This window comes from Rhipicephalus sanguineus, chromosome 7, assembly GCF_013339695.2.
Source record: "Rhipicephalus sanguineus isolate Rsan-2018 chromosome 7, BIME_Rsan_1.4, whole genome shotgun sequence".
In the NCBI taxonomy this organism is placed as follows: domain Eukaryota; kingdom Metazoa; phylum Arthropoda; class Arachnida; order Ixodida; family Ixodidae; genus Rhipicephalus; species Rhipicephalus sanguineus.
In genome coordinates, this window is record NC_051182.1 from 137,743,416 (window position 1) to 137,767,202 (window position 23,787).

Sequence of the window (23,787 nt, forward strand, 5' to 3'; positions counted from 1 at the left end):
AGGCCCATCGCTGCAAGCTGTGACGTCAGACAAAAGTTGAGCCTTATCGTGGGTGATAAGGGCCTCAACTTTTTTTACTGGTTTGGGGCGTCTATTGTGGGTAAGCCAATGCATCAGGGGAACATGAGCTCGGAAGCAACGCATTGTAGGCCCATCGCTGCAAGGTGTGACGTCAGACAAAAGTTGAGCCTTATCGTGGGTGATAAGGGCCTCAACTTTTTTTACTGGTTTGGGGCGTCTATTGCGTGTAAGCCAATGCATCAGGGAAACATTGAGCTCGGAAGCAACGCATTGTAGGCCCATCGCTGCAAGCTGTGACGTCAGACAAAAGTTGAGCCTTATCGTGGGTGATAAGGGCCTCAACTTTTTTTACTGGTTTGGGGCGTCTATTGCGGGTAAGCCAATGCATCGGGGAACATGAGCTCGGAAGCAACGCATTGTAGGCCCATCGCTACAAGGTGTGACGTCAGACAAAAGTTCAGCCTTATCGTGGGTGATAAGGGCCTCAACCTTTTCGACTGGTTTTGGCCAACTATTGCGGTGAAGCTAACCCACCAGGAAAAGCTTTATTGCCTGTTTGTACAGCAGGCAACATCCTTACAGTCACATCAGCTTTTAATAAAAAAACGAGGAGGCTAAAAAATATCAACAAACACAAGGTTGCCAGCTGTCTTACCTCCATCGGAGAAAAATTCACCCAAAACCACTCTTGATGAAATTCAACCGAACCTCAAAAAACGAGAAATGCGAAAATTCCGAAGCCTATCAGCTTACCACTTTTTAGAAAAATGGAATCACAGCTATTTTCAATGAAATTCGACGGCTCCCGTGGCCTGAAGATAAGTACTATAACCAGCGGGCTACATACCCACGCTGCACCACTGTCTTTTATGGGAAGCATATAAATGCGTTGGCTCAAATATCACGTGAACAAAGTGAAGAGAGGAGCCTCATGAGAAGAGGAAAGGAAAGGAAGTCACATGATCGGCCGCGGAGAGGAGGTGTGAACGATGGGGGAGTGAATAAAGAAATAAATAAAACAAGAAAAAACCTTTGTTGGCGAGCCGGGGTTCGAACCCCCACCCTCACGATTTGAAGACAAGTACTATAACCATAGGGCTACATACCCACGTTTCACCGGAGGCGTCAATGAGAAATATAAATGCCTTGGACCGATGATCACGTGAACAAAGCAAAGGAGGAGCCTCATGAGAAGAGGAAAGAAGAGGAGGTCACATGATCGACTGCGGAGAGGACGTGTGAACGACGGGGGAGTGAATAAAGAAATAAATAAAACAAAACGAAACTTCGTTGGCGAGCCGGGGTTCGAACCCGCACCCTCACTATTTGCAGACAAGTACTATAACCATAGGGCTATATACCCATCTTTTTTCATTAATGTAGGGCTATATACCCATGCTTCACTACCGGCGTGAACGCGAAGCACATGAATGCGTTGGACCGAAGATCCTCTGAACAAATTGAAAGGAGGAGCCTCATGAGAAGAGGAAAGGGAAGCGGGTCACGTGATCGACGACGGAGAGGAGGTGTGAACGAAGGGGGAATGAATAAAGAAATAAATAAAACAAAATAAACTTCCTTGGCGCAGGGGTTTGAACTTGGCCCTCATAAGGTCATAAGACAATTGGCATGCCCACTTGGCTAGAGACGTATATATACGCTGCGCAACATGCATTTATGGGAAGCATATAAATGCATCTTACCCACGATCACCTGACACTGGGGAAAGGAGGAGCCTCGTGAGAGGGAGAAAAGGAAGGAGGTCACGTGATCATACACGGACAGGATGTGTGACTCAAGGGGGTACGAAAGTTGCGGCGGCGGTGGAGCGCTGCCAGCGCGGGGGTGGTTGTCATGCACAGCAGTAGCGACTGCAATTCTGCTTGCGTTTCAGCGCAGCCATGATAGTAATGCGCGTTTTGAGCCAGTGGGCGGATGTAATTGCCCACGGCTTCACTGCAACGCCACCGTAGCGTTCTAGCGTGGCCGTGGCTGAGCACATCGTCTCACGGAATTAACCTGAATAACAAAGAAACAAGCAAAAATCCTCATTAAGATGTTTGACGAAACTTCAGAGCGAATTGCAAGGCCTGACGAGAGGGGATACAGTTTGTTTGTCTGTTTTAACCAATGACATTACGAATGATAGCAAAGATAATAATCATAATAATGCTGATAGCAATGACCAGACAACTACATCGGGTGGCTTCAGCAGTCGACCCGTCTTGTGCGAACGCCAAGTAACTGCCATGGGAGTTTTGAGGTGAAAGCCTTATACGTCTCATCGAAAGTGAAAAGTGACCGTTGGTGTAGTTGCCGTCCTCAACACGTGCGGTACCAAATATCGTCATCATAGTCTTTATCATCATCGTAACCACAATTATAATCATGTCTCGCTTCGATCATGACGACGACAGTGACCGCCCCGGTCGACTTTCGCCTTCGTGTCGTGTTAGGCGAATGCTTGGGATCGTGTGAGCTATTTATTTATTCACTTATTTATTTCATTTTCTGCTTATATACTGATAGTACTAATTCTATGCAGGACGTCAGCTAGGGGAATCCAGGACCTCGGCTACCAACATGCAGCAAAAGACACGAGCAAGCCTACCCACAGAGACAAGGTCCAGCACGTGACATGCCACCCTCGCAACGCGAGGGGCTCCCTTCGCGGCTGAGAGGCTCGCATGCACGCAAGGGTCTCCACCACCCCATTCCCCTCTCCTTGTTTTGCCGGATCGTTCAATAAAGTTATTCACTCACTCACTCACTATCCGAATAAACTTTGACAGCGAAGAAGATGCAGTTCTACACAAGTCCGCTGTCGTTGTGATCTCTTTGAGGGCCCACTAGTTTTAGCACCACAGCGTTTACGGTAAAGAAGCCGATAGAACGTGAACAATTATTGCAAGATTCGTTTCTATAGTTATGTATTTATTTGATGAAAATGAATTCCACCCACCTTTTTCTATTTTTTGTAATTATTATTCTCTCAAAATTAGCTTGTACAAAATCTTTTTGTTATACAAAATAGGAAATTATTCTCATTACTAGTTCTTAAATGATTTTTTCTAAGCTACCCGATTCTTCGCCAAACCCCCAGAGTGGGTGTGAGCCAGCAGTACAGGATCTACATCTACTTCTACAAGACCGTCACACATGAACGATACTACACAGAATGTCACCATAAGCAGCAACGCACCCTGCGATGTCTTCATTTTTCTCGCGCGTGTTGCTCCTGGCCTCCAAAACAGATTCAGACAAATGAAGCGTCGAAGGAACGGACAGACAAACAACTTTATTGGGGTCCTGAGAAGCTAGATAGGGGGCTAGTAGGTCCCTACCAAACCGTCCCTACACTCCCCGCACAAGTTCACGGGCCCTCTGGACGACAAGGAGTTCGACGTGTTGTCTGATGTCTGTGATGACCATAGTCTAGTCTTCCTCGCGGTTAAAATCCTGTAACGCAGGGCACTGTCAGAGCATCAGACCAACCGTTTTTCTGTTCCATTAGATGGACAATATGACCAGAAAAAAAGAATGATTGGACACACTGTTGCGATTACGGCTTAATAATTTGTATTGAGATATCTACGTGACGGTCGTCGCGGCTCAGCCTGAGTAACGCACGCGTTCCCCTATCGACAGCAATATTCATTGGTTACCACTGCGTTCTTCTTTTGTGGGGTAATTACTCTTATTTTCAATGAGAGACGATGCAGGGATAGGGTAGAAAAGCAATAGGAAGGACACAGAATTTTACATGCTGAGCGTCTTCACGTAGACAAGTCGCAGAAAGGGGGCGGAGAAAATGCTACATTATAACACAACACACAGCTTCAAGAAATGATGTTGCGGCCGCCAGCGTTACAGCAACACCTGCTTGCACTGTTTAGCAGGTAATATCGACTGTCGTGTGTTCAATCGCTGCCTATTCTCATACCGTGCTTTATCTCGTCGTGTACGGATAAGGCGCCCACGCCATGGGTGTCTGCTGCATATTAGATTACAAACTAACGCACACCCAAATATATGCTGTCCAAAGGATCTAGCGTAGAAAATTACATTGCATCTGAGGCTTTCAAGCTGATAATTATAAATGTACTGCGCAGAATCAAATATAACCTCTAGTATTCAGAATACTCCTACATCTGAAGGAGCTAAGAAATTGCGCGGTTATCTCAGAGCTCTTGATAAATAATTGTTTGATGCAGTGTATTCCTCCAAGGTGATACTCGGGAGAGGCACGTCGAATCAACAACAGAATTAACATCACTGATAACAATAAATATATGAAGAACATCAACCATAACATAAGAAAACGACATCGTCACGGTCACGCAGCGTCGGTTGCTGTAAAAGCGAAATTCAACATTTAGTAAATTTATTCACTCACACTCAAACACATCGCAAAGCACTCGCGAATCCTTATGTAAGGCAGTACGACAACGGCTGTAACATATACAATGACAAGCAAACAGAAATGACGTTTTCTTCGAATCACTGGCTTAGGTGAGGTGAAGCCTGAACTGGTGCTCGTTGAAACACAAGCACCCGCTGCCTATTCGCAAGCCCGCTGAGGTTATGTGGACGGCATTCCCTCATGAATGCACTATTTGCAGCTACCAGCGAATGAGATCAAGTAAGTGGTCCACAATCTTTCTTTAAAATTGTGTAATGGCCTCTGGCATAGTTGTTCGGTACAGTTTTCCTTTCCAGACGCGAGTCACCCTCCCGAGATAGGACAAAAGTGACATGGTTCGCAACATTTCGGTAACTGTTTCAGCAAACACGAGCGAAAAAAAAAAATACTGTGTTGAAGAGTCGTCGATTCCTGCGACACTTTATCGCTTGGAATACCGCTGTCGGACCCAGGACGCCAAGCACCAAGTCCCCAACTGGCATTGCCCATTCCGAAGCCCGCTGTATAGATGTGGACGTCAAAGCTTTCTCTCATGATACACTATACTACGAGCTGAACGCTCACCACCACGCCTTAATGACGAATGGACGAATCACAAGTGGACGAATAAGGTATCAACGAATAACGACGACGCGGAGAAGCCAAGGTCCCCATTGAAGAAACCATTCAGGTGTCGGCAAGGTATTATGCATGTCATCAAGAGGTGGAGCTCATTGGAGCAGGCGGGTCGTGCTCTCGGCGATCGCCGCCAGCTGCGGCGACATCCGGGGACTGTCTCCTGGACAGAGACCGGCGAAGTCGTCCAGGAAGGCGTCATACACCGCGACGGGAGCGTCCCCCATGTCGTCCTCGTAGGCGCGGTGCATTCGTTCCTGCAGCTGCTTCGGACCAGCGTAGGCGGCAACCTGTAATGAACAGTAAATAGTACTAGTGAATTTTCTCCGTTTCATAGATCAGGTGCACCCGCCACGGTGGTCTAGTGATTATGGCGCTCAGCTGCTGGCCCAAAACTTTTCAATTTCGCACGTGCGTGTATGCAGGCACACATACAAACACACGCACGAACATAAAGTATGGTTAAGCCCCCCCCCCCCCCCCGTTCCCCATAAAAACTTTTGGCTACGCTACTGATGTCTGTTATTCCACGCGATATCTTAAAGGTAGCGGTGCCAGCATTCGCTCTAATGATCTTAGTAGTGAAGAATAAGTTCAAGGCTGTTCATCTTCATTAATATTCGTTCCCGAACCGCCAGGCCGTAAGCTCCTCGGATTTTTTCTTGTTTCTTTTTTTTAATAAAGCCGTTAAGAACCGCCCTCCTTCAGTTAACAGATTCGAATCCCGATGGCTTTGTCTTTATATCCGATTGCATGCACCAGAAAAAAGGAGGACACAGGCATGATTTAGCCGCGATAATTTAGACAAAAAGAGATGGAAATCCCATAAAGAAGCAGCAGTACTCACGTAGTAAACTACGCCGCCGTCCAGCGACTTCTCGATCTGCATGATCGCCACGACGCACTCCTTCTCGGTGGGGTTCGAGATCAGCGGCTTGACGTTGCACACGCTCTCGAAGCTCGTCTTGTTGGGTCGCAGAACGAGACCAGAAGTGGGGGGAGGTACAGCTTGCGCAGCCGCACCGAGCGCCACGGTTCGCGTGACGAAGGTGTCGCCCCCTGCCTGCGTGCAAGCTTGTTCTGATCATGGCTTCCAATACGGAAAACACACGAAGTCTCAGACGACATGTCACGTTTCCATAAGAAAATTTTTCTAGGTGCAGATTAGTGGGAGCAACTATGGTGCAGGGATCGTTCGGCTACTAAACTTATCCTAAAACGCAGACGTATGGTTACCTGTGTGGAAGTACGTCGTAATCAAGGCCTCTGCGAAGGCCATAGCATACGTTAGAATAAAATTTATCAGGAGTGCATAATTTAATTAAGAAAAAGCTACATGTAATCTACATACTGGGCGATATATTCGGCGACGTGGCATGTGTTATCTTTACATACGAGCTCATTTATACTTCCCCTTAGTGGATAGCAATGGATATCAGTACTGCTTTATGACCAAAATGGCGAAGGCGTTGGTGTCGTGATGTCAGCGTTGTAGTTACGCTTAAAAACTACGTGAGCAAACATCGTCAGATACGTAGCCTTGGCTAAGGAAACTCCTCTGACGACCACGTTCATTTTTGGGCGCCCACCTGCCCGTTAACTTATGGGAAATACACCCTCCACGACAGATTAGCCACTGAGGCATTATTGGTTCGTGGTACATCACGCCCTCTGCACGACCAGCTCTCGTTATCTTGTTGCCTATCTTGTACCACACACCACACTCCACAAATGGGCACACTTGAGGCATAACACTATTTTTCCTTTACACCGTAAATCTTACAGCGCTATCGATACGAAGGCGAAGGCGAGACACAAAGTGCCAGGACCACAGCTCTATAAAATGCTTTACAGCGAACCTGCATATGACTAGGTTCTCGCAGATCTCGTCCCTAGGCAAAATACGCGTAGAACAACAATTTTCGGTGCCCTTCGCCTCAGGTTCTCCCTCGCCACCGAGTGTCGCCGCCGAGTGTCGCGATACTCGGCGGCGGCACTTCCAACCAATCGTGGTGCCCCTTTGCCTCGTGCCGTAGTCATCGAGATAGCGCTCTTATCAGCAATTGCCCTTTGGACTCGCAATGGTACGGACGCGTGTCGTTCGCTCGGAGGAAAAAAAGCGGAAAATGAAGGAGCGCCAACGCTCACAGAAGCGCGAATTGGCGCGACCACGACGTGAAGCCGCTGCCGCCGAACGTGCAGCCGCTGCCCCTTGCTTCCATCCCACGGTAGTGTAAGGGCTCCGATTTTTACAGCGAAAGCTGTTATGAGATCATTTCACCGGCCGTTTTTGGCGCCGTAGTTGTCCGCCGCCGCCGCCGCCGCCGGTGTCCGTAACCAGTATCGCTCGAAATAAGAAAAAAAAAACAAAATAAGAAAAAAAATTCCAGGATGGAACGAGGTTCGAACCTGGGCCCTCTGCGTGGGAGCCCAGCATTCAACCTCTGAGCCATGCCGGTGCTTGAAACTGCTTTGCAAAAAGGTCCTATACAGGCTTCATGTCGGGAAGGAACCATATTACCATATGCAATATAGCGTGGTAGAAGAGTAACATAAGCACCAAGCGTCGCACAACGCGAATTCTGTAACCAGGCGTCACACAATGCGAATTGCGCAACGAGTAGGTTGTTGAATGCTTCCAACCCATTACAAAGGACTCTGCCATGATTCTTGATCGTCATCAGGCACAGCATCAACAAAGTGCGCATAATGCCTTACATGCGTATAGCAGGTACCAAAGCTCTCCGTAGAATGACGAAAAATGGCACAGTGCCTGCTGCCCTACTTCTCAAAAATTACAATGATTTATAGCGTAGTGGGTTCCTCGCAAGTGCGCTTGTATTGGTTGCCAAGGAAGCCCATAAGCGCATGATCCACTTCCCCGGGGTCTCTGTAAAATTACACTGATTTCTAGCGTAGTGGGTTCCTCGCAAGTGCACTTGTATTGGTTGCCAAGGAAGCCCATAAGCGCATGATCCATTTCCTCGGGGTCTCAGTAAAGTTCTTCGCCCCCCCCCGTCTCTCTCCCACGTCAACGTATGTTATACAGCATGACGGGAGAGGGAAATAGCGACCGGGCGTCACCCAATGCAAGTTACATAATTGGTGGGCCGTTTAAACATTCCAACCCATTACAAAGGGCTGAGCCATAATTCTTCATCGTCATCAGTCGTCGCTTCAACAAAGTGCACATAATGCCTTGCAGACGTGTAGCTGGTGCCTCGCTTCTCCGCAGAATGACGAATAATGGCTTAGTAGGTGCTTCCCAACTTCACAAAAATTGTGATTTATGGCGTAGTGGGTACCTTTCTAGTGTACTTGTATCGTAGCCCCAGGAGAGCTTAACGGGCTCTAGAAACGCCGCTCTTCCAGCTTTCGCTGTGACTGTGCTGCGGTTTCAGCGCAGGCCTGGCGTTTTTTTTATCTAGTATAGAACACGTCGTTGTTAGTCGCTGTATCGTTATTTCGTTTGGCGCCTCCCCTTCGGCATAGCTAGGGCTCCGTGTTCTCGGAGTTTATTTTTCTTCAAATTCGAAGGGTGTTTTTGGAGTTTATTCTTTTGGCCAAAATTCGGCGTTTATCGGAGTTTGCTCTTGGGAAATCGCCGATTCTCCGAAATTCGCAGTTTAATTAATAAGAAAGTTTTGCTTTGCCAGGGTCCCCCAAGACTTCACTAACGCCATTCCGCCACGAAAATGACGCCCGGAAATGACGTCGGTAAAATGTGCACGATCGGATGATAAAGAAAAAACAGAAGGAAAAACTTCGTTGACGCGGAATTGGCTAAGAAACCGCCCTTAGGAGAACCTCTTGCTAGGCTCGTGAGTTCGTAATGGTAAATGGCAGAGCGTAACTTGGATACGGTGCATAGAGGAGCTCAGAGAGCACAGTTGGCGCTTGTCCAGGGCTGTGTGTTCTAGGTACCGAACGTACTTGCGCTGTGACGTTTATTAGTAGAAACCGCACTTGTTCTGCGGCCAAGAAAAAAAACTTCTCGTATATGAAAGAAGCACAGTGTTTCCACCATGGCTTTCCTTCTCACCGACACGCTGTAGGCGAACTTCTTGCGGTACGCGGCGCTGTACGAGTCGCGTATCTCGCGGAACGCGGGAGCAGCGTACAGCCTGCCGCCGCTGCAGTCCACCGACGACCTCCGGGGCCGGAGCTTGTGTGTCGTCAGGACCACGTGCTCCAGGCCATCCAGCAGCGGATCGAGGTCGTAGAGGGCGACGTACCGCGGCAGCGGAGGTACCGTGAGCATCACTTTCACCCGATTCGCAACGAGGCTCTCGACGAGCACGTGAAAGAGCTGAGGCTGCTCGAGAACGTCGCACTGGTCTCCCGGGTGGTTCCAGTCCAAGTTGACGCCCTGCGTCAGAGACCCACGAGAAATCGGAAATGGATGAGCGAACACGCAAGCAGTAGGGAGAACTTGATTCAAATGCGAATGCCTTGGATGTTTCATCAAGCGCGAGAAGTGACCGTCGGCGCCGGCAACAACACGAACGATGCAGAAATCCGCGTGATCAGCGATGGCTTTCTGAGGACGTCACGGATCGCTAAAATTTGTGATGTCATCGAGACTTCAAATAACATGACGTCACATTATGATACTCGTCGCTTGGTCAAAGGTGGGCCGATCCTGGAGGCAGTCCAGCAACACGTCAGGTGAAAGTTTCATGGAGTGGGGGAGGCAAGGATGAATAGTGAGAAAAACTGAGAAAAAAAAAGGAGATATGACTTTCGCCTTCGAGTCGCCTTATGCGATTGAATCAGGAACCACGTGGCCTTTGATGGCCGAATTCCTTCGTTGTTTCTTTGTTCATTAGGCAATGCCATGCGGATCCCAGCGCGACGATATACTCATTTTAGGCCGCTCTCTAATGCTACGCTATAGCGTTCCAGTGCGGCCGCGGCCCATTACACCCGCCCAATCACCCAAAACTCTTCACGCGACCAATCACTTGACCTGCCTGATCACTAGTAAGGCAAGAAGACAACTGAAGTTGCAGCCTCGAAGACGATTGGCTTGTCGAAACATTCGCTTCAGCGACACTCCGTGTTCCACGTTTTCATCACTACTACTACTACTACTACTACTACTACTACTACTACTACTACTAATACTAATACTACTACTACTACTACTACTACTACTACTACTACTACTACTACTACTACTACTACGATGACGACGACGACGATGACGACAAGGGTGACGACACAGGGTAGACTAAGACAGCTTCCCTCTAAAATGACAAGTGAGGTCTTTGCTTACGTCATACTTGGGCCTTTCCGAGCCGGTGTCGTTCACGATCCCTTCGACCGAGGCCTTCCGCCACGTCGAGTCCCGGAGCATTCGCACATAGTCGGCGCTGTCGCTGCGGCGACCACCGAAGGTGACGTACAAGGGAATTCGCCTGCCCCTGTGCAGCAGTGTCCCTTCCAGTCTCGAGGCCGATATGTTCTCGAAGAGCTCGGCGTCGAGCGGTCTTCGAAAGCCGCCGTCGACAGCCCCGCTGAACCGATACAGGGACATGCTGTAGAACACGACGGTCGTACACAAGGGCGTCGGAATCTGGAGCGGAGTGTAGGGTCTCTTCGGATGGAAGAACCTGCAATTGTATGGTCACAGCCGGCCACAAAAACTTCTGGGACGCGGTTTAAACTAACTGTGTTGATCGGAAGAACAACTACAGGCATAACTATGCCCCAGGACTATAGCCCCCCGCATTAAGGAATACTTCAAGTCCTAACTGGACTTGATCGCCTAAATCTCTCTCAACGCCTGTTGTGAACGCGCACAAGAAAAACAAGTGAACACTCTGGCCGTGTTTATATAAGGTGTTACTTTATCCGGACTAGATTAGGTCAGGTAGTGGCATCAAGTTAGCGTTTCTCCACACGGATACAAGAGGGAGCTCAGATTCCGCGCTTACCTCGCGGCCCCTAAACCTTTGTTGCCGGATGTACGTTCGAAAGAAAGCTCAATCATCTAATTCTGCAAAGGGCACATCATTTCGTTCATGTCGCTCTGCGAATATTCTTGATACATGCAACTGGTTGGGGTCTGGCAGTTAAATAGCCGGCCCTAGGTTATCCGCAAGAGAAAATCTTATCCATATTATTCCATTTATGGCTTGCCGCGCTCTACTGTGAATGCTGCAATGTAAAAAATCTGACTTCAAACAGCGGTGTATTACGACGAACATCCGAGCACATTTATTAAGGCGAAGGCCTATATACCCCATCAAACGCGAAAACTGACCGCAGGCAGCGGCGGCGTAAACATCAGTGATGCAGAAACTCAAGGCGTGAAGATGTCAGCAGATGACGCCATCGTGACGTCATCGCATGACATCGCCGAATTGTGAAAAGGCGGGCCGATACCGGGGACACTGCAAAACCACGTGAGGCGAAGAAAGCCTCCAATGCATCCGATTTAGGATGGAGTGCAAAACCACGTTGGGTGCAGAAAGCTACAAAGCAGATGGCTTTCGCCTTCGAGTCATCTAGACGAATGCATCAGGGACCGTGTGAGTCTCTTCTTGGTTACCGGAAGAATCGCTATGACTCACTCCGTCTCGAAGACGCAGAGCAGGGGCCGAAACTGGGGCCTCGGGTCAGAGTCGCCTTTGTACGGCGCACCGTAGGCTCCTGCGACGGCCACAGCAGAGACGTTGTCCAGCTGCGTGGATGCGCTGCCGTTGCAAGAGATAGGAACGTCGGCGTCTTCCACGTACAGCTCCTACGTGGAGCGAGAGAGGTGAGAACCCAGGCTTCGGCGACTTTCTGATTCAAATCGCCTCAATTGAAACGAGGAGAAAAAAGACTGGGGCATCTATGCACTAGTGGTTCGACGACTGAGGAAACAACGAAGCTAGCGGCCTTCCCCGCCGCACCCATCAGCAGTCGTCCTCAGCCTCACTTTCATTTCCCATCCCCTATCTAAACTATACTACGCAAGGCTATGCAGTGCTTTACTCTCTACTATCCTCTTTTCCTTCCTCCTCTCCCTCACTTCCCTTTCCCTCCTCCTCGCTATGCTATGTTATGCGTGCTTATGCTATGCTAGGAGCTGCTTGGCGCATACCCGCTTTCTGTGGTGCATACCCGCACAGTTTGGATCGGGCCACAACGAATAGTGGAAAGCTTAAACAGCTTCGCAATTCAAATCGAACGTCTTAAGTATGCAGACAATGCGCGCATCACAAATACACGGGTAAGTTGGTAACACAATTTCACGGTGAATTAAGGTGTAGGAATTCGGAGTCGAACACCGAGTATTGATACGCATATGAGAAAAAAAATGAAATAGGTCTGAAATGAGAAAGCTTCTCACATGATGGCGCTAATATGTCGTTTTACGGATCTTTAATTGTGCGGCTTGTTCCGTTAATTCCTGCGTAAGTAGAGAACTCGGTATGTTATTACTCCTCGTCGTTTTATTTTTTTTACCAGTATCTTATGACATGTTTTGGGCGGATGTCCGTCCATTCCAAAATTTTGCTTCGATCTCGTGGTTCCTAAACTTTAACGTGCTCTTTAAACAACGCACCTCAGCGAATTCAGAGCTGTAGTGGCATAGAAAACGTGCGCTTCAGTCACCACGTATATAGATAAAATCCCGCAAGGCAAAGCTACTACTAAGCGCATATTAAAGAACTTGAGTGGGGCTCTCCTTTAAAATTAATCCTCTAATTCGAACGTCCCCATCGGAGCGCACTGATTGGATCAAACAGGAGAGCTGGCATACCGGCCCCAATTGGCTTCACCTATTCTCGGGCTCTATCCAATCGGCGCAGGCTGAAAATAACGGACACGTAACGTACTTAATAATGAGATAGACAGCTGGGCTTGTGGGTTTTGGTTATAGCTATGTAACATGACAATGGCAAACAGGACACGGAAGAGTAGTGATAATGAGAAATTTTGTATAGATAATAACAAAGATTGTTGTGCAAGTGTCTCTTCTTTCACGCTAGAGAATGAAGAACTCGCATTTCTCAAAGCTAATCTGTCCGTGTAATCTCTTGGACAGTCATGAGGTGTACAAGATTTTACTTGAGTGCTGTGCACGTGTGGTTTAGCTGCTGTTTCTGAAAAACATACCGGCTGATTACCCATCATGACGCCTTGGCACTAGTGGCCCCTCCTGTAGTATAAGAATTTTTCTGTACAATAAAATTTTGTACTGGCGTTGCTGGTGTGTCTCAACTCGTCCGTGTACTGTTTGCCAGTATCATTAACGTAGTTACAGAATACCTTCCCAGTTGCACACCCCCGTTCCCTATATAAAACTTGGCTCAAACATTATCCGCTGCCTTCACTTGCCTGTCTCGTAACGGACCCGACTTTTCCTTCAGGTTCCGTGCCGTTTTGGGAGGAACGCGGGGCAGAGTGTCGCTTGGTACCACCCGCAGCTGAGCTGATCAAGGGTATCAGCACGAAGGCCAGCGGCAAGAGTATCATGGCGCCCGCGGCCGAGCACAGGATCCAGGGTTGCCAGAGGCGACTCCTCGTCACTTCCGGTATTGGCGACTCCATGGGCGCCTCCTGTAGGCCCGCATATAGGAAAACTGTGATGTGCACTCATGCTTTGAATAAAACCTAGTGAGCAAGCGGTGACTAGGTATAAGCATAGGGACACAGCTCCGACGTTTTGATTCAGACAATCTATAGACAATCAACATCCTTCCAGTGGACCTTTACTGTGGTAGACTGCCTGGCTAAATACTTAAAGACTTGTGCTGTCGCCTTTATAGAACACATGGGCGCCTGTGAAAACAATCACTGATAAGTCCAAGCCCTTCTTGCTGTATGAAAGCACAAGACTGGTGAACACCGTGTAAATAACACATGGCAAGAATTGCAGAGTCACAAGTCCATAGGAGGCATACTAAAATTCCATTAAGTACCTTTACGCAGACAGTGTATAGAGGGATATCGAGGGATTTGTTATGGACGAAGTAGACTTACGAAGGGCTTGACGTACGCTTTCACCGCCTTTGTAAGCAGCACGATGAGCACGTATGGAGGGCCAACGTATTCAAACTTTTCAAGCTAGCTCGATAGCTCTGCTAACTGTGTGTTTCTTTGATGCGCACGAAAATGTTTTCCGACGCCTCAATAGCTCAATCCTGGTTTCACATGGTTGTTAATTAAAGTCCGGCCCCATTGTTCCATTGTTTATTACTGCTGTATAATAAAAAAACATCGTAGTTAGGGGGAAGCAATGAATGCGACAGGAAAAAATTGGAATGTTATAGGCAGTAAGGCTAGCTAACTCCACTAGGGTCCAATCTCGCTCACCTCTACAAATGGCTGGCGCAATTGAATACGGCCGCTCCAGTGAGCGAAGCGGCTTCCGTGCTGTCTATCGCCTCAGCGCGAAGCAAGTGATGAGAGAACAATACGTAAAAAGCTATGAGATGACTGTTGATCTTTGTCGAGATAGCGCGCCCCTTCGATCAAAGTTTGCAGTTGCTGCCCGAGTGACGCTGCCCCACTCCCTCCCGTCGCTAGCTCCCATTCGCCCGACGGCGCCGGCCGGCGCGTTTCATCTCTGCTTGAGCCGCAACCGTCTGAAGCCTTCGCAAGTTTTCACTCGCACATAGAAGATGCGACACGGCGGGCGATGTTATCGATTTGGACTTGATGCGGAACATGACGGTGGAGGCAAAATTCAATCAATCAATCAATCAATCAATCAAATCAAATTTTATTTTCGCTTCAGACAATACAGTGCATTGTCACTGCGAAAATAGGGGACCAGAGAAAAAAGCTGCGCTTGCGCAGCTTGACTAAGCTCTGGTCACCCGTACAGCAGCAGTGACAGGACGAAACATCTAAGCAAGTCTATGTAGCCGCAGTATATACAAATGCTACTACCAAAAGCAGTTACCTAATCTACGTTGTTGAACTGAAAAAAAAAACAAAAACACCAATGTATGTTTTAATGTGCAATCACTTTAGTAAAACCGGCTGCTGTAAATATACGAACATGAGTAGTTCCAACACATTTATATAAACAGATCTAGTAAGGTTTTTTTAGTACAGTTAAGAACATCAACATTTCTTTGTTCTAGTTCATTTAGTGTGGTTGCGAGTACGTAATCAAGTTTTTCTTATCCATAATGGGTACGCGAGAAAGGAACGTGGTATGGTGGGTGATACCTGAAAGGATAGGAAATTGTATTTGCTCGGAGATTTGCTATTGCTTCGAATAGCTCTGTTCTTCCTAATGTGGCATTTTTGTATGTTCTCAGTAGTTTATGTTTGTATATGTTGTGAATCTTCATAATTTTATGTTTGTGGAATAGAGGTTCTGTGTGTTCTAGAAACGAGGCGTTTTCTATTGAACGAAGCGCTTTTTTCTGGGCCATGAATATTTGCTGTAAGTTTGATAATGTTGTGTTTCCCCATATTAGTGTGCAATAATATAAGTGAGAGTTGAAGAGCGCGAAATATAACATTCTTTTAATGCTAACAGGAAAAGTGTGACGGTTCCGGCTTAATACACCGGCTACTCTGCTTAATTTTGGCAATAAGGTTTTCACATGTTCATTCCAGGACATATTTTCGGAAAAAATTACGCCGAGAATCTTAATATGTTTCTCTACTTTGATTTGAAGTGGCCCGAGAATTATATAATCGTCGATGTTTCTTAAAATTCCCGGGGCACGGAACAACACACATTTAGTTTTCGATTCGTTTAAAGTAAGCCTATTGAACTTGCACCAGGCCTGTAAGTTATGACAGAATGTGTCACCCTTTCGTTTTATCGTCTCCAAGTCTCTTCCTTCAAGAAGTACCGAGCAATCGTCGGCATATATAATATATTTACAATCCTCATAAATTCTCACAATATCATTAATATAGAAAAGGAAGAGAATCGGTCCTAGTATGCTACCCTGAGGAACCCCAAATTCAATAGGCCGAAGGTTTGATTTACATTTATTTAGTTCAACGTATTGGTAGCGCATTTTCAAATAAGATTTAACAAGTTGTAATACTGTCCCACGTAACCCATAATGTTCTAACTTTTCAAATAAAATTGAGTGGTTTACCCTATCGAAAGCTTTACTAAAATCTAGAAATACACCCAGTGTCATGACCTTATTTTCAAAATTGTATAATATTTCCTCTTTTTGAACTAGAAGTGCTGTCTCAGTGCAACGTCCCTTTCTGAAGCCGAATTGGTGATCTGTTAATAGGTTGTATTTTGTAGTAAATTTCGCAATACGACAGTTTATTACTTTTTCGAGTCCCTTTGAAAAGATAGGTAATATTGACACAGGACGATAGTTGCTTAAGCTATTTTTGTCTCCATTCTTGTAAATCACTGAAACTCTAGCCACCTGCATGTTGTCTGGAAAAATCCCAGTAGAGATAGAGACGTTATATATATGTGTAAGCACTGGTGCAATTAAGTCTATAACGTATTTGATTGGTTTTATTTCTAAATCATCCACATCTCGGCTACGGCTGTTCCTAAGTTTCTGATACAGCATTGTTACTTCAGCGACAGATGTTGGCTGCAAGTACATTGTGTGGGATAGTCTCGGGATACGATTAGTAGCTTCGTGACAGTAGGTGCTACTTCCAATTTCAACAAAGAAATTGTTGAAAAGGTTGGCGAGTTCGGTCCCGCCAATCGTTTTGTCGTTTATGACTAGGTTGTCAATCGTATAATCTTTAGTATTCTGGTTTAGTAACTCGTTTATTTTCCTCCACACTTTGTTACCACTACGCAAGCAATCGTTGTCAAATACACGCTTATAATATTCGTTTTTTGATTTTTTGATATCTTTATTCAACTTATTCCGAAATTTCTTAAACTCTTTTAATTCGTCCATGTTACGAGACTTAAGAAAGTTGTCAAAAAGCCTATTCTTATGCTTAATAAGCTTGATGTACTCATGTGTGATCCACGGTTTGCGCACCCTTTTTTGCTTACGATATGTGCGTGATGGGAACGACTCTGAATAATGTTTTTTGAAAATTTTTATGAATAAGTCATAGCACTTATTGCTGTCTTCAAGAAGAAATACTTCCCTCCAATCTGTTATTGGAGGGAAGTATTACAATTACACCTCGAGTGCCCATATCATAAATGCTATCGCGATAAAATATTAGGACAACGTTGTACCAGCGTTAGATGTCCATCAGGAAGATGCTATAAACGGAATTCCTGTCGGCAGCATACCCGTCTTGGCTCGGGAGCGACCGACCACTCCGGCGGAGGACGAGACTCCGGTGCTACTGTACGACCCTTCGTATCTTCGGTGGGCGGCGCTGAGGACTGCATCTTCACGCTATCTTCAGTCGGCATTGATGGTGGGATCACAACCTGTGGCGATGCAACAAAGAAAAATGAGAAGATATAATCCAGTTACGTAACAGTTCACACAGTGACATAGCGCGTTCCCTACATGCGTGAATGCAACGCTTAAATTAGAATTCATGGTACCGTAGATATCGTCTCTTATATACACTATAAGGTTCAGATGTTCGTTGCATCACTGCCATCGTTATCACCTCGGCCACTACATTATTTACCTGCTTTTCAAGACAACACTGTGAAAAGGGTAAGGGCGCAATGACATCACCTTATAGGTAAAGTCAAGACTTCAGAACTCACTGAAAAGACGTTGTTCGTAATGTAGTATTCGATGATGGCACCATCAATAAGGCTCTGAACATACGATATTAAGAATTTATGGTCTAATCAGCGTATGGATTTCCAAGAGAAAATGAGAACGAGAAAAGCGGGCAAATTATGTGTGATTGTTGAAATTTGTTTTCTTCGCGGATACTGTAGCCGTGTCGTCTTAAGAAATTTATCAACCCCGGTTATGCTCAGTGTATTGTGTATGCTACACTAAGTCTGATTCCTAAAGGCAAAGGACAGTAGTTGTATTTTGCTATACTGGAATAAGGTATCGTCCTGCAGAGAGTTTAACAAACCAGCTAATTAGGCTTCATCTCTGATACAATTTTATTGTATGAGCGTATTGGCTGAAAATAAATAAGTTCTTGAAATGTTCCTTCATGTTTAAGTGTGTTTGGGCGCTAAAAGGCTTTCACGCCTTCCAGGGGCAAGCGCCGCGTCATAGTTGCTACCATATGAAGGGAGCTTACATAAGAATATTAAGAACGCAGACACAAAAAAAATTGGCTGAGATTTAAGTCTTGTAAACCCAGTTATCACGAAGTAAAGGCATGCTTGCCTTGGTTTCGCAAAGGCTATGCACGTCGCCTGGTCCCGTGGTACAGCAGCTGCGACGCCTCTCTGCAGCGGATCACGTGGCGTGACGTCACGCTTGCCACACCAGCGTTCCGTTGGCTCAAGGTCATCGCGACGCGATGAATGACCTTGCGAGACAGTGCAGTAGAGCTTTCGCTCTAAAAAGTGACATTTATGACAGTAAAGAACACTCACGCCTACGCCGAGATAGCTCGAAGACGGCTCCAGTTCGCTCGCCACTGTTGTCACAGGTTCAGCCTTGGTGGCGAGCTCTGTGTCACATACTCGGTCGTCGCCTGGAGTCAAGTGGACCACCTTTTCAAGAACAAAAAAGCGTCAGCGAGAATCATACATACATACATACATACATACATACATACATACATACATACATACATACATACATACATACATACATACATACATACATACATACATACGTACGTACAAGCAGCCATATTTGCGTTTTAGTTGCAGTCACCGGTCATTTTTCACTCTGGTAACTACTATTTTCCTCGTCGCATGGGCTTCATAGAGAATTAAAATTTTCTTTTATCTTCCCCAGAACAATTCCCCTTTATCGGTGTAGTTCGCAACCTTTCTTGCGATGTTTTTTTTCTGCGAAGTCGCTTTATGCCGGTGACACTGTAGGCGATTGCACATTGAGGTCAATTTGTGCTTGAATGTGCCGTAACATCGTCTTTCAGCTTCGTCTTTCAGCAAGTCATTCCCGGCACCGCAATTACCTGTGGAGAAGGACGCATAGTTCGCGACTAACTTAGCATGGTCAGTAAATTACGACGCTCAGTGAGAAATACCTCAATTCAACGAATAGAACAAAATCGGTCTATAAAGGATTGAAAGTACGTCTGCTATATTGTTTTCGGCCTTTTGCTGTAGGACCCTGCACATGCCTTACGCAAGCTCATGGCACAGGTGGCTTGACATTCCTGTTCACCCTCACAGTTATGCTTAAAACTGGAAATTGATGCAATAGTTTTGCCAAGGCTTTCATGCTAAGCGTAGTAGTACACCACTTACTTCAGTGAGGGAGCCTTGACATTGTGGCACCGTTGACCCCTGCGTACCACCTTGCTTCTCCAGTTGCACATCAGACAGCGGTTCCATGTACCCAGCAGGCTCGGCCAGCTGACACCAGAGAAAAATTATGCGTGGCCTCAACTGACTTGACTTTGTAAAGGGTAATGTACAGCGGAGCTGAGGGGAAGCCTCCGAGATGAAATGCGAAGTGATGCGAAGCTAGGCAAAGATGGACATGGTATGGTACTGAAGTAACCCAGCACAGCCAGTATTGCGGCCGCACTATCGGGACATCTTGCTTTTTCGTCCCTGAGTGAACAAGAAAGGGTACACAAGCAACAGCAACTTTAACGCGACTGACGGAGCACTCTGCGAGGACTTGGAGACTTCGCTACGTTCCACGGACCGGACAAAGCAGATCATCGCCGCAAGCCGGGCTGCCAGCATCATGGACTTACTAGACATGAACGTTTGTGAGCGGTGGGGTCATGCGGGGACCCAGGCGGCCTGGGAGATCCCGAATTGCCTAGAAATAAACTTCTTTCGACCCGATTCTGAAACTTATACTAAGCTAACTTATGTGCATCCCTATAACAGCGCTTAACTTTTCCCAGAATACCATGTTAGGACGTGATCAGGGAGCACTGACGTAAACATGACGGTGCAATGTTTATGGCGACATGCAGACAGTCACACACCAGCAACGAAGCCATGCAATGCCGTTGTGTTTATGCGTAAGACATATACATTATCTGTAATATAACTAAGCTACGTCATTGAGGTTCATAGCTGTTTCGCTTGCGTAACATTCTTTATAGCCTGGCAGGATCGACAAACGCCAAAGTCCCAGACACCTTCAAATTTTTTTCGTAATTTCCGAGGAGTCGGTTTTGAGGCTATACCCGATATAAAATTTGCTTCCCAAATTCATTTTTTGGCCAATTTAAGGATGTGTTTATGCAGCATGGCTCGAGCTTTTAACATTCAAGACTCACCTGTGGCGTAACGCTATCATTCTGGCGGCCGCGATGTTCATCAGGAGCTCCTCCAACGACGTCGCTGCTTCCATCTAGGCCTACGTTGCTTGTTACGGCAACAGAGTCCGGCGTCGCTGTCTCGCTCACAGCAGCCTCTCTCCGATCGCCAGGAACGGTCGCTATTGGAAGTGCCGCAAAAGCCTGTTCTTGAGGCAACAGTCTTTCAAGGATGTCAGCCACCTTCTCCGCGAATAGTCGTCGACCTGAGATCACTGGAGAGGCAGAGCTGCTTGGCGCTGCGACGTGTTGGGAACTGTCCGTGACGCCAGCACCACTGGGTTGGTCCGCGAGACCCGTCGACCTGTGCACTATACCAGAAGCGCCGGTGGTTGAAGGTTCGGCGCTGGACACTCGTTCTATGGAAGGCGTCGATGTGCTAATCGGAGCAGTGTCCAGCAGATCGCGACCCCGGACGACCTCTGCTGAAGAAGTGGGGAGAGACGACACCTTTCCCGAAGTGTCCCTCCTGGTGATTCCACGAGTGGCTGCAATTGTGGTGATCAAACCAGTGTCAGCACGTGCAAAATGCGCACATGCACTTCGAAAGAAAAGGAATGGATCAAAGGCTCATTTCGTTATTAGACTAATAATAATTTATAGGGTCTTACGTCCCAATACCACGATACGATTATGAAGGACGCCGTAGCGGAAGTTTCCGGATATTTCGATCACCTAGGGTTCTTTAAGGAGCACCTAAATCTAAGCACACGGCCCTCTAAAATTTCGCCTTCATAAAAATGCAGCCGCCGCGGCCGTGATTCGATCACGCGGCCTTCGGGTCAGCAGTCGAGCACTATAACCACTAGACCATTGCGGCGGGTATCCTTATTAGACTTAACCTAATGAAACCAATACACAATGAAGCGAAGGAAGGCACACGGTACAATATTTCTAGTCGTTAACTGTAGTAAAGACTACAAATGATGTCACTATACCTTCCTTATTGGCTTCACTGTCTGTTTGTTTCATATTGCTGCAACTGCAGTTCAGGCACTTATGAACCGATACCCTGGGGATTCGATCAATGCTATCAGATCACTTTCAGGAATACTCTACTTTCACGACACTTCGTGCGACTGCAACGCCGCACAAGTCGGCATACACGTACGAGTTAAACAGGACGACAGCGTTGATGGCATAAAAGTCACCCACGTTCTTGTTGCATGTTGCCAGAAATATTGTCGCCTGCAGACACCTGTGGAAATTTCGGTATTGGTCTTACGGGATGTCGTGTAAGTGAAACCACAGGTGGTCGGTGTCAGACAAACTGATCGCACCAAATATGTCAAGCCTCGCATGTTTATTATATACCGAAGGTTTGAACATTTTGTTATCGTGGCCGTCACATTGATCGTGTCAGGATATCTAGACAAACACAAGTGCGACAGCTGGACTTATAACGCGCTGCTCGGCAGTGATATCTCTCGGCTCTGGCACACACGTTTCGGCTGAGTTTTGTCACAATGAATAGCGGATTGCTATAAGCGGATCTGGTGCATTAAGGCTATCGTGGCTGCGATATGTTCTAGTACTCCCACGTTTCGTGAGGCTGTTTCCATGAAGTTACCGTGCAAGATGCGTTATCAGTTAAAGGAGGAGATATATGTGAGAAATAAGAGCTTATAAAACATCAGCATTTCCATAAAGTGAATATTTCCAAGCCGCCGTTGCAATATAAGTGATCAGTGCAATCAGGTTTTAATGACACCCGCATCAGCTAACGGTGCACTACATTGTATTTGGTTTTTATGAATTGATATTAACAGCAGATGACAGATCAGAAGACTCGTGTCTGTTGCTACCATAACGATGGGTGAACATTTACCCACGTATGATGAAAAGTATGGGTGCCTAGAAAACCTGGCCAAAAGAAAGTCAAGTAGTCCGACTGTTTTCTTCCTCCTCCTGCATGCTTCATTCATACGTTTGATTGTTTTTCATGCAATAATTCCACACAAACACATTCAGCATTCAGTCTCATGAAGTACATCAACCAGATCTTACATCTCATTCGGTATACTAAACCGCCATAATCAATGGCAACAACGAATACCAAAAAAGGAGGATATGTGCACATGGTTGCATAGTAACTGTTTTTTCATGGTTACTATGGTGACGTTGGTACGCACCTTGTACTGAGGTCACCTTAGTAACCATGAAATGTGACGTTTGAACGCACCAAACAGCCATAATGACTGGCTACAACAAATACCACAAAACGAGGCTATGTGCGGACCGTTCTATGGTAAGTGTGTTTATATAGTTACTTGGTGACGTTCGTACGCACCTTTTAAGGCCGTCTTCGCTGACTGAACAGACGACGCGACGTGCGTCCGCCTGGTCTCTGACGGACTCGACGGGGTCGGTCGGCTGGCCGCACGCTTTGCCGGCTTGAGGATATCCGTCTGGCTCGCCCTGGAAATGTAGACCGGACGCGTCGCCAACGTCTCCTCAGTCTGCGAAGCCGTAGTCGTCTGCTGCTTCTCGGCACTCGGCGTTCGGATCACATCCTTAACCGCAACTGCATCGTCATCCCGACTGTCCTCGGTGGAACTAGAACCGACGCTGGACGAAACGGTCGAAGACACGCTTCCCGAACTGCTAGCGTCGTCACTCGAAGAACGTTTCCGAGACGGGTAGCGTGCGGGGTCCACGGCTTTGAGCTTCCGACCGACTGTTTCCCGAGGACTGCGCTTACTCGAGGCTTTTCGGACGTTTATCGAGTGGACGCCTCGACTCCCGGAGATTCCTGCTCTTGACGTCAGTTTAGCGGACCCCTTGCCTCGACTTTTCGCGCGCGTTCTGGTTTTCCTCACTTCGAGCTCGGAAGTGTCCGAAGTGCTGGACGAGGAACTATCGTCCGGCGACTCGTGGTCCCAGGGAATGAAGCTCCTGGTCGACGTAGGGACGGCGGTCCTCGATGGGACTCTGATCCCGATTTCCTTGCTCTTGGACGTCCTCTTGTCTATTCTGGAGAAACGGACACTCTGGGACGGTCGTGGCTGAGGGTCTGCGATCCCGGTTGTTGCTTTCTGAGGCGACGACAAGACGGATGACGCCTTGGTCTTTATAGAAGCGCTTGGTCCAGCCGTACCGGCCCCAGGAATCGTGGACGTACCGCGAGCCCGCTTCAGGTCGACTCTAGGCATGGCGTCATGCTCCGAGCTATGCCTGAAAGACGCGTGTCGGGACGTGTGTCGTCGGTTCGCAGGCGGCACGGCGGAGATGGGGTCACGTGCGCGAGCAGTGATGGCGGCGACTGGCACTCTGTCCGATGGTCGGCTACCAGCCGGACTCCTCCTTTGTCGAGCGAGTGGTCTTCCCGTGTTGGTGCCGACGGACGAGCCTTTAGCGACGCTGATGCCGCGACGTGTGACGTCCGCCGAACGGGACATCAGCGC

General features: G+C 47.3%; 2 protein-coding genes across 2 annotated transcripts; both read right to left on the reverse strand.

Moving 5' to 3' along the window:
- Window positions 1–4,979: 4,979 nt before the first annotated feature.
- LOC119400058 (uncharacterized) lies at window positions 4,980–13,189 on the reverse strand. Its single transcript, XM_049417523.1, has 6 exons — window positions 13,172–13,189; window positions 11,638–11,807; window positions 10,338–10,674; window positions 9,102–9,428; window positions 5,907–6,122; window positions 4,980–5,349 (listed from the first exon to the last, which is right to left on the reverse strand). The coding sequence occupies exons 1-6, from the start codon at window positions 13,187–13,189 to the stop codon at window positions 5,155–5,157; spliced, it is 1,263 nt and encodes a 420-aa protein (XP_049273480.1). The 3' UTR covers window positions 4,980–5,154.
- A 139-nt stretch (window positions 13,190–13,328) lies between these two features.
- LOC125756149 (mucin-19-like) lies at window positions 13,329–23,557 on the reverse strand. The gene is made up of 6 exons (XM_037666979.2): window positions 22,674–23,557; window positions 20,345–20,871; window positions 19,350–19,457; window positions 18,504–18,623; window positions 17,268–17,411; window positions 13,329–13,615 (listed from the first exon to the last, which is right to left on the reverse strand). Exons 1-6 carry the CDS (start codon window positions 23,533–23,535, stop codon window positions 13,373–13,375), a joined length of 2,004 nt encoding a protein of 667 aa, XP_037522907.2. The 5' UTR covers window positions 23,536–23,557; the 3' UTR covers window positions 13,329–13,372.
- Window positions 23,558–23,787: the final 230 nt, after the last annotated feature.